This window comes from Nicotiana sylvestris, chromosome 3 (genome assembly GCF_000393655.2).
Source record: "Nicotiana sylvestris chromosome 3, ASM39365v2, whole genome shotgun sequence".
Classification (NCBI taxonomy): Eukaryota; Viridiplantae; Streptophyta; class Magnoliopsida; order Solanales; family Solanaceae; genus Nicotiana; species Nicotiana sylvestris.
The window spans coordinates 20,198,727-20,209,855 of NC_091059.1; the positions used below are offsets into that span (position 1 = coordinate 20,198,727).

Here is an 11,129-nt window from a genome sequence, read left to right on the forward strand (position 1 = left end):
TGGAGATCCCGAAGAAATACGTGCCTTCGGGAGCTGACAGGCCTAGTACGAGCCCGAGATTGGTGAAGCAATTTCCTGCACCGAGCGTGGACCCCGAGCGCAGGAGGATGATGTTCTCACAGTCCCGGAGGATGCTCGAATCATGTTTGCTCTGGTAGGTGTAACCAACTACCTTTGATGCCTAGTGACCGAGGAGGACCAAGCAAAGATGAACGAGGTGGGCACGCCAAGTCTCTTTAACGAGGCATAACAAGGGCTAAATTGGGTAAGGTTCTAAAATTTTCATACTCCTTTTATGAATCCCGCTTAAGTTTTCCTTTGATGTCTCTTACTAGCTCCACTACTTTACAAGCTTCAGTGCTTCATCATGAAAGCTTCTTTCGGTACCACTTACAAATCAGCCAGCTTGAGTTCGGGCTCAAAGAACGTGTCTGGAAGGACATGTACATGCTTCTTAGTGAGCAACAGGACGAGGCCCTTAAAGATCTCCAGGCCGAGCTGGACAAAGCTCAGAAGGAGGCCTCAATACTAAAGCAGGAACATGCCAACCTGGTTGAAAAGGTAAAGGTTTTCGAAGCTAAAAACGAGGATCTAGTTGTGGTGACTAACAACACAACCTTGCAGGTTCAACAGAAGATCGACTTGATCAACCATCTCCGAGAAAGATGAACGAGGTCAAGGTCATAACCGAGGTGTGGAAGGGCAAGATGTACCTGCTGGCTTCGGAGAAGGAAACTGCGAAGGCGAAGCTGACATCAGTTGAGAACCAACTCCGAGTGGCGAACGACAAAGATGATAAATGGTCTCAGCTGAATGATAATCTCCGAGCACAGCTGAGCTCGACCGTCACAGAATGGGATGCCCTAGGAAAAAAATATGAGGCACTAAAGTCCAAATTGGACACAACTTCCGCTGATGCTGAGGAAATGGTGGCCCAGTACAGGGCCGATGTGGAGGCAGCCAAGACCCGCCTAAAGACAAAGGCAGAATACGTGAAGCGGCTGTCCCAAAGAGAGACCCTCGAAGAGATCCACGCTTGAGGTTTTGACTTATCGTCCGAGATCGAGGAAGCTAAGAAGCTCGAGGCCGAGGCAAAGGAGGTTTATAATCCTGAGGGTGCCAAAGGCTCTGAGGGTTCCGAGGGATCTGAGAGCTCTGATGATTCTGGCGATGAGTCGGGCCCCAGTGAAAACCATGCGTAGATGCCTCAGTACCTTTTCAGTTTTTGTTTTTTCTTATGTATTTTTTTTGTTAATGTTGGGGCCATTTTATTGGGCCTTTGTAATTAAAAAAGCCTACATAACAATTCCAATGCTACACCTTAAACCACTCGCCCATCTATCCTACATAATGATTATGACCCAAAAACCGAGTGAATAGCGAGTCAGTCATAAACAATTATTGATTGGATAGGTACGACCAATCCATTCTAACTAGAAAAATTATTTTGGAATATATATATATGAAAATTTTCCATTTCTGCAATGTCATATCTTTACTTTTCCAGCATCTTTTATTCGTGTATTGTTTTTGGTGCCTTAGCATAGAATAAGATGTAGTTCCAGGGTATTCATTTTCTGGAAGTTCGATTGAAGCCCGATTTTGATGCAACTTTGTTTTTTCTGGCTTCGAAACCTCGGTGAGACCGGAGGTTCCCAAGATTCTTAAGTGTTTTTAGATGATGCTTTTACCGAGGGTAAACTTTTGGTAGGTTTCAATTTTTTGTAAAGGCCTTTCTTTATGATTATGAACTTTGGACGTCTCTGAGCCATTTTTAGGGTGGCCATAGCCTTTTATTTTTGGGCACCTCCTAATAGGTTTGGTGCCTCTGGGATTCGTTATCCCAGGTCATCCAAATTTTCTTCGAGCGATAGTCCCTGAATAAGGGTAGCCTTTAGGCTCGATAGTCCCCGAGCAGAGGTAGTCTCTGGGCTCGGTAGTCCCCGAGTGGAGGTAGCCCGTGGGCTCTAGGATCCGGAATTGAAGAAGCAGAAAATGCGTAATAGTAAGGCAGAACTTTCTTTCATTTCTTAGTATGTAAAGTACCTAATCAAAAGTGCATAGAAACTTGTATCATGGCTAGAGTGGACTATGTGAGCACAGTTCATACGACCATTTGTCCCTTAAAATGAATCCTAACCACCAAGACATAGCTTTTAACATACAAAGTTTTTCTTTTTTCCTTGCTAAAACCTTAATTCGAGGGTAATGGCCCCCATTATTCGAGTCGTGCTTGTGAGGGCTCGGATATTGTTGATAAAAGTGAACGATCATTAACTCCGATTTGAAATCGATCTTCGAATCTAAGTTAGCACGTTTTACTGTACCCTCATTAAAAACCTTGCCGAAAAACCTATTTTGGGAAAAAACTGGTTCAAGGGAAAAAGAGTGCAATGCATGCTCTCAGACCTAATAGCCACATCCATCCTTAGCCGTTTACCTACAAATGTTAGTCTGATTCATAACATAATTAAAGAGTAATTGAGTTTGTACCTTAGCAATAGTACCGCTTTAAGTGTGTCACGTTCTAGTTGTTCGGTAGTTTCATGTCGTTTCCTGATTTGAGTTTGTACGAGCCTTTGTCGGTAATTTTGACGACGCGATATGGTCCTTCCCAATTGGGTCCTAGCTTTCCCTCAATCGGGTTCTGGGTGTGTAATGTTACTTTCTTGAACACCAAGTCCCCAATCTTAAAATGTTGTAGGTTGGCTCTTCGGTTGTAGTATCTTTCTATTCACTGTTTTTGGGTGGCCAACCGGACCAGGGCATTCTCCCGCCTTTCATCCAATAGTTCCAGGCTCGTGATCATGGCCTTGTCATTTGACACTTCCATCGCATATTGGAACCCGAGGCTCGATTCTCCCATTTCGACTGGTATTAAGGCTTTGGCCCTGTAGACCAATGAAAATGGGGTGGCCTCGATACTAAACTTTGAGGTCGTACAGTATGCCTACAGGACTTCATGCAAGATTTCCTTCCGTTTCCTTTTGGCATCGCTCAACCTCTTTTTCAGGTTTTGAAGAATGGTCTTGTTTGTTCATTCCGCCTGTGCGTTTCCATTAGGGTGATAAGGAATTGATAGTATATTTTTGATCTTGTGGTTTTTGAAAAATTTATTTACCTTGTTACCGATGAATTGTTTTCCATTATCGCAAACAACCTCTGCCGGTATCCCGAATCAACATATTATGTAGCCATAGATGAAGTCAATGACTTCCTTCTCTCGGGCCTTTTCGAACAATTGAGTTTTGACCCTATTTGGAAAAATAATCGGTCATGAATAGTATGAATTGAGCCTTACTAGGTGCCCATGGTAAGGGACCAATGATATCCATTCCCCACTTCATAACGGCCACGGGGACAAGACCGAGTGTAGTAGTTCTCCCAGTTGATGGATCATTGGGGCATGTCTCTGGTGCCTTCAACACCTTGAACTCGGCTTGTTAACTTCTTGAGTTCTTTGACAATGTTTTTAATGAGCAAGTCCTTCTCGGAGGGTTCCGATGCATAGGAGATTGGTTGGGTAGAATGAGGTATAGTTTTCACGTATATAAGGTTTCATTGATGGGTATCAGGAACTTGGGTATAGTGATGGTCATTGGTGGAGTTTTGGGGATCGGGAATGAGTGGTGGTGTATTTTGGGGATTGTGGTAAGTGGTGGTTGGCAGGTAATAAATTGGTTGATGGTGTTGTTGCGGCAGAGCTGGTAATGGGTTGGGATTCTAGGGTGGAGTTGCATATTGATTCGGTGTGAGAGGATTTTGTGTGCTTTGAGGAGGTGCTAGGTTCTTAGTGTTCTTCTTGTTGATGTCAGTGACATTCAGGGTAAGTGACATGTTTGCCAAGTTCCGGACCTCCTCAAGTTCTCCTTGCAGTTCCAGTATCATTTGCCCAGTCTCAAGACTAAATCATTTGGGGACGGAGTACTCCGGCCATCTGAGGTTTCTGCGTTCTTAACATTTTCCTTTTGGATTCCACTTAAGTCGTCCATCTTCGTCTTTCCTTTGCCTTTTGTGTTGCTTGGAGGAGGAGGAGGTGGAGGGACTCTAGATCTGGTATGATATGCTGATGAGGCCAGTATGAGTGAACCAACCTAAGGGGATGAGAATAATAAAAAATGAAGAAAAACAAAAAGGTATCAAGTTAGTGAGGATTCTGAAACGTTTGCAATATTTAAACACATATTGCGGAAATGTAACTCCGCGTCCTAATTTAGGGAGACTCATTGTGCCCGAGGTAGGCCTAGCGACAAATAAGCTTGGAGAACTTTTACTGTCAATAGATGCTTCATTTCATAAAATAAAAATAGACGAATCCCAAAACGACACTAAGATAGTAATAAACTAAGTCACTATTGGCACTTGGCCTTATTACATTTTAGGAAAAGCAAATAAATCTAGCCTATTTGGTCCCAGAAGGACCTTCCCCAAATTCGATCTTCCGGACTTCATCATATAGAACCCCCAGCTCGCATATCCCTAACAGCAAGTAGGCTCTGGCCAAATGTCCTCCTTCAGCGTTCTGGAAATTTTCAATCCTCTTTATGACTTTGCCTTCTAACTCCACTATTCCTCGCTCCAGGTATTCCAATTTCCTATTTGAGGTGATTGCTGTGAGCATGTGATTTTTGCCTCGCATGAATTACTCCTACATAGTTCCTAAAAGTAGGATTTTTCCTTTAATTAATTGATTTTTTAGGAATTATTGCATGATTTTGTGTTTATTTGCATTTTTGTGTGTATATTTAGTTTATATAATTCATAAAAAATACAAAATATGTTGCATTTGCATTTAGGGCTTTATTTTATATTTGTAGATTTATTAGTTAATTAATGTTACAAAAATTGAAAGAAAATCACAAAAATAACTCTTGTTGCATTTTACTTTTTAATTTTTTCGAATTTATCATTGTTTTTCTTTTTAAATTAGGACTTAATTAATTTTTGAGAAGCAATTAGTTATTAAGTTAATTTTCAGGATTAAATCAGATTTTTACCTTTTTATTTGTAATTAACAAATTTTAAAAAAACATAATAAAAAAAGAAGAAGAAAAGAAGAGAAAATGATAAGAAAAAGGGAGTCTTTAATATAAAGACCCAATTTGGGCCAAATCCACCCTAACTACCCGTTCAAATTGCCCCACACGCGGCCCAGTCTAGTAAAACACCCGATCTAGTCTCCCCCTAATCGAAACGACCCCGTTCCACTTAAAATGAATCTGGACCATCGAGGTTTTTCTCATCCAACGGCTGGGAAGTGAGGTCGTTGGAGTATATAACTGCCTTAATGCCCCTACCCACCCCATCTCTCATCTCTCATCTCTCACACGAACCTTTCTCAAAGACCAACACATAAACCCTAGCTGCCGCCTGAAGTTCCCATCGCCACCGCCGGCCACGCCACTCCCTTTCCCCACCAAAAATACACCCCTGAATCCTCTCCTCCACCCCACCATGAATCTTCAATCGCCTTCCCTTGAAACTCCCTGGAGCGCCTCGAATCTTGATTTAAAAGGGAAACCCTAGTGCCGCCCTTGTTCTCTCCGGTGGCGGCGCCACAAGTTAACACCAAAGTAACCCATCACCTCCTTCTTTCTGAATCCATAGTCTATTTCCTTCAAATGGCTCTAGAACCTGTCGAATCTCGTTTTGAAGTCAAGGCCGTAGGGTGTCAAGGTCAGAGATTGGGTGGATTAGGACCAAAACGAGCCTTGGTCATGTGTTTTAATTTGAGAACACATGATCGAGGCCCCTTTTTGGTCAGAATCAAGTTTTTAAAAAAACAAAGAAGAAATTTGAAAGTCAGCCCTCATCTTAGGTATTTCTGCTAATTTTCTTTCTGGTTTTTGCATGATTCTTGTGATTGTTTCCTTTATTTAGTTTTATTTTGATAGGCTATTGATTATATCTACATCCGTTTCTTCAGAATTGCATCTGCATGTGTTCGGGTCACATGAATTTGGTCTTCATTCTAATTGTGTTTTAGTTTGTTAGCCCTTCTTTTAATTCTGGCCTAAAGAGGGGGGAAGGCTATTTAATTTAGGGGTTTTCTTTGATTTCGAAATGTTTTGGTCATTTTATGAAGGTTTTGTCATGAATTTGGTTTGGAATTTTGAAATCCAAATTGTTTTGAAAGCCCAAAGGATGGGGTTCATTCTAATGGGTCAGCCCAGGGTCGACTTGACCCATAACCCATCTGAGACATGATGTAAAAACAGGTTAGCAAAGGGGTAATTGGGGCAATACACTGAGAGAATCTCTCAAGTAACTACCTGAGAAGCTTCCCAGAAGCTGCATAATATACTTACTTGACCAACAAGTCAGTAAATGAAGGACTAAGCAGCAAAAAGAAAAATTTGAAAAGGACTAAAAATGAAAAACTGAACCTTTAAGGCTGCCCTAGTAGCTTGCCTATAAAGGCATTGTTACTTAGAGCTCAAGTGAGATTTTAGAGCTAAAAAATCAGAAAGACACCAGACGACTAAAATTTAGGGAAGAAAATACTATTCCATTCGAATTCTGCCCTAAATTTTAAGTTGTTCTTATATTACAAAATGATTTCTGAAGCCTTTTGAGTGAAAATGGCTTGATCTTGTGCTGGAAAAGCTTTGGAGTTTAGTTTTGTTTGAAGTTTTCATTGTTCCATTGATCTTTTGTTTGGGTTTCTGAAAGTTTTCAAAGTTTTGAAGCATTTTTGGTTCACTTGAGATTGAGTATGAATTGATTTGGGTTTGAAAACTAGTTCAAAATTGGGTCCTGGGGTTTGCTGTGTGTCAACCTGTGTTGAGTTTGGGTTTTACTGATTGTTACTCAAATTTGTTTCTGTGATACTAAGTTGCTAGCCGGCTGACCCTGCCTGGTTTTGGTTCTATCTCATTTCAGGTACACACTGTAAAGCTATTGATTATTGAATGTTGGATTTGAAGAATAAAAATGAGAAAGAAGGACTTGAAAGGCCCCATTTCAACTGTCTTTTACTCTATTCTGTTTCACTTTGGATTTTTTTTCTATTTGAGCATGCTATATTGTTTAGATAATCTGTGTGTTAAGTAGATAACTTCATTTGTAATTAAATCGAGACTGTTGTAAGATTGAATAAACAGCTTTTGGTATCCACACATGTGGAAGTAGTCTGATAATTGTAATTGGTCTTGTTGAAATTAGTACTGAGTTATTCTTTAGTTTGGTGTTATTTTAGTCGTATTCAATTGCTCATGTGTTCACCCATTAGTTTGGCTGAATGTGTTCTTGGACTTCTGAGTATTGCAATTGTGATTTAAGGAAAATGATTCGTAGTATTACAATAATAGGTTTAGTTTCATTTTAATTTGATTATGAGCAGGTGTAATAGGAACTCGTGGGTTTGTAATGTTTAATCAATAGTTTCAAACTTTAAGAACAAAAGTTCAATTCCATTTATATGTAGTTGCTAACTGAAACGTAAGTAGTGCTTTGGGCTGTAAAATTGAATGAAATTTGGCCTTTGGGTCGCTGCTTGGGTTCGACCCAGTAACCCCTTTTGCTGGCTGAAGCCAGGTTTGCTTTAATTTGGGTTCTCTCATAAACTTTAGCTTGGACTGAAGATCATTTCCCATTCAAAGAGTACTACAGTCTATTGGGCCTCATAGTAGGCCCAAATTTAGCTTTCAAAACATTAATTCTTTCTCTCAAAGGTATATTTTGTTAGTTTGCACCATAATATAGTCCGGGCCTTTTAATGTTTAGATAGTTGAGTTTCTTTTCTAAATAATTGAGGTGTGCCATACTAGATAACAAAAATAGTTTAAGGCCCTCCGGGATTTAGTTTGAATATCCTGTAAAATTGAAATTGAGGTGCGCCACGCAAAATATAAAATCCCAAATGTGTGGCCCTCGCTTAATTATATCTTTTAAAATTCTTAGAACTCGAGGCATGCCATTTAGTAAATTTTCATGGCCCTTGCAAACTTGAAAGTGCAGAGTTGCTTTAGGCACGTTATTTTAATAATTTACCTTCCTAAACTCGGGTGCGCATTTATGTGACCCAAATCCAAATCTCAACAGCGTTAGATAAAATGTGTTGCGGACTGCGGGTGCATTTATGTGACGTGGTTCAAAACACGTTTTATGTGACGTTGAAATATTCCTAAAAATTAATTAATTAAAAGCAGTTATAAAGTTTAAAGTTGAACTATAGGCTAAACATGTAATTAATAAGATAATAGGCCAATTATAACAGTTGAGCGACCGTTCTAGAACCACGGAACTCGGGAATGCCTAACACCTTCTCCCGGGTTAACAGAATACCTTACCCGGATTTTTGGTTCGTGGACTGTAATACAGAGTCAATATTTTCCTCAATTCGGGATTTGAACCGGTGACTTGGGACACCATAAATTATCCCAAGTGGCGACTCTGAATTTTAAATAAAAATAATCCCGTTTCGATTGTCCTTTAATTGGAAAAACTACCTTATACACCCTTCCGCAGGGTGTAGGTAAAAAGGAGGTGTGACAATTGCCATCTCTTTCCACTCTTCGATCAACCTCACATTACTCTCATGTATTTCTCGGTGCTCATTCTCGGAGTCGTGGACCCTCTTGCGCATCCTGTTGTATTTGACATGAGCTTCAGCTTCCTCATCTATAATTCTGTTCCATCGATCGGTCTCTTGTGTCACCATTCCTTTAAGATTGTCCTCCAACCATGCCGGGTAGAGAGGCTCGTATCTTGCATGATACATGTCTGGCTTAACGATGCTTTTCTCAAAAATGATTTTGCAATGCCACATGTGTTGAGCTTGGCACTTGTAAGGGACATCGTCGTCTTGGAAGTCTGCCCTGAAATGACTCATCTTGACAACCCTTGGTACAACCTGTTTTCTGCCTGTTTGCCTCATAACTCGCATAAGGACATATGGGTATATCCTTCTCAACTCGATCAGCACCAAGTGCGGAGCATCCCTGAACCTGATAATAAACTCGTCTGTTGGGAACCATTCAAACATCCACTGTACCTATTCCTTGGTCAGATTGTCGAAGAACTCTACCCATTCTATAGTGCTTTCCGGATAAGCAAATCTATCTGGAATGTAAGTCATCTGCTTAGGGTGATGGAAGGTAATATGGTCATTCCAAGCCCTTCGTGGAAATTCTTGGCGATAGCGACCCTTTTGGAAATGCTCCAGCAACCATAACTGCAACAACAAATTACAACCATCGAAATGCTTGACCCATCTTTGACAGCGCTCCAGAGCCCTGTAAATGTCAGCTATGATCATGGGGACTATGGTGTATGTCTTTCCATTAATCCCTTCCATCAGAGTCTTGGCGACCATGGCCAACCTAGTGTGGATTCTTCCCATTTTCATTAGGAACACTATCAGGCCTAGAAAGCACACAATGAATACAAATACTCTGCAATGGATGTGACCCAATGAAGTGAGAGAGATCTCATCATGGTAAGTGCAGAAAGACTTGCTATGGTCATACCTCTCGTACAGGTATTCGAAAGGTATGTAGGATTCCATCAAGCATACTAGGTCGATATCTTCTTCAGCCCCATTATCTTCAAAAATCCTCTACCCATACGGTTTTTTGGTACCAATAGCCCGGGACTGTCCCAAGTCAATCCTACCAACCCTCCAATTTCCTCTAGAAGCAGTGTCATTTCTATGTCGTCGAAACAAAACACAGCCCTTTTGCTATCCTAGAATAAAGTGACAGCCTCGACCAATTTGTTGTTTGGCTCAATATCTAGCAAGGAAGGCAGGTTACCCAGGTACTTTTTCACATGTTTCTTGTCACTTGAACAAAGGTCCTCCTAACAATCTAGCAGAAATGGTGGGATGTTGCTAACCATACCGAATCTGGGGACCTCGTGCCTCATTTTCTGCAAAACAAAAAGGTTAGACCTTACCCCTACCGGACTCGACTATTTATACATTAATGGTTAACATATCGGCATTTAGTTCTCCAAATTAATGCACAGAACGTGGTTGTATCCGATGGGATTATGGAAAACCCGATGGTCTTTGGATAAGGCTTATCTTAAAGGATCATTATATAGACAACATAACTGATCCGACTAGGTTTGACCATGATGCATGCACAATTTAACCAGAGTAAGGTTTCTATGGGGTTTTAGACTGGTACCATCAAGCGGACAACTCGAGGGGGAAGGCACGGAACCGTCGACTGCACCGCTGATCGACTAGTTTTACCGTAAATAAGACTTTCCGAATTTAAGGGTAGTAAATAGGAAGAGCGCAACCACTCGTTAAAGTGTTGCTATAGAATTTGATACGCACGAGTGGAATATGGTGTGGAGCATGATTTATGTAGCAATTAATAACATGTAATCAAGTATTTTCACGTAGGAAAAATAAATACAGTATTTAAATAATTGAAAGACGGTTACAGGAAAAAGAAAACAAAGTGACAAGTCAGTTTCAGGGATAAAGAACCATAAATGCTTAAAACATGGACAGTTAAATTCAAATAAGGGAGAAGGGTACGGTATAAAGCATGCTTGGACTAATTTGTAAAAAGATAAGTTCGTTATGGTAAGAGCCTAAAGATATCCCCAGCAGAGTCGCCATGCTGTCGCGCCCCCTTTTTTTCTCCGCGGAGGGAGAAGTCCGGGTTTCGACTTTCATGGGGTGTAACAATTCATTTCCTTTTGGGAATTGGGTATTTGAAGAGTCCCCACCTAACGAGTTATGGTGCATTAGGGCACCTAGAGTGATTAACTCTTGGATTGGTTTACATTACCAGAGATTAGGGTAAGGGCTCGAAATGACCTCGAGGGGAAGGTGTTAGGCACCACTCTTGGTCCACAATTGTGGGTCCCGACCGAACTTATATTTATGAATTAGTTCAAATAATACTTGAAACAAATAATTACAAGCAAGGCATGTTTGTATAACTCAAATAATAAGACAAAGGTTTTGGACAAGTTGTTTAAAACAAAGTTTTAAACAAAAGGGAATTTTGGGAAAGGGGGAAGTCCTAGGTTGGTTAGCCTATAGGATCACCCCACATAATGTTCGGTAAACACTCCTCAATGAGGGGCTACATGTGACACTAGCGCGTGGTCATCATATCCCATACCTACCCTTCACATCCCCTTAATGGTCATTCAAAGTGAGT

At 40.7% G+C, this 11,129-nt stretch overlaps 1 protein-coding gene across 1 annotated transcript; it reads left to right on the forward strand.

Moving 5' to 3' along the window:
• The first annotated feature begins 665 nt into the window (after positions 1 to 665).
• LOC138887121 (uncharacterized) lies at positions 666 to 1,040 on the forward strand. Its single transcript, XM_070168836.1, has one exon. The coding sequence runs from the start codon at positions 666 to 668 to the stop codon at positions 1,038 to 1,040; it is 375 nt and encodes a 124-aa protein (XP_070024937.1).
• The last annotated feature ends 10,089 nt before the right edge of the window (positions 1,041 to 11,129 follow it).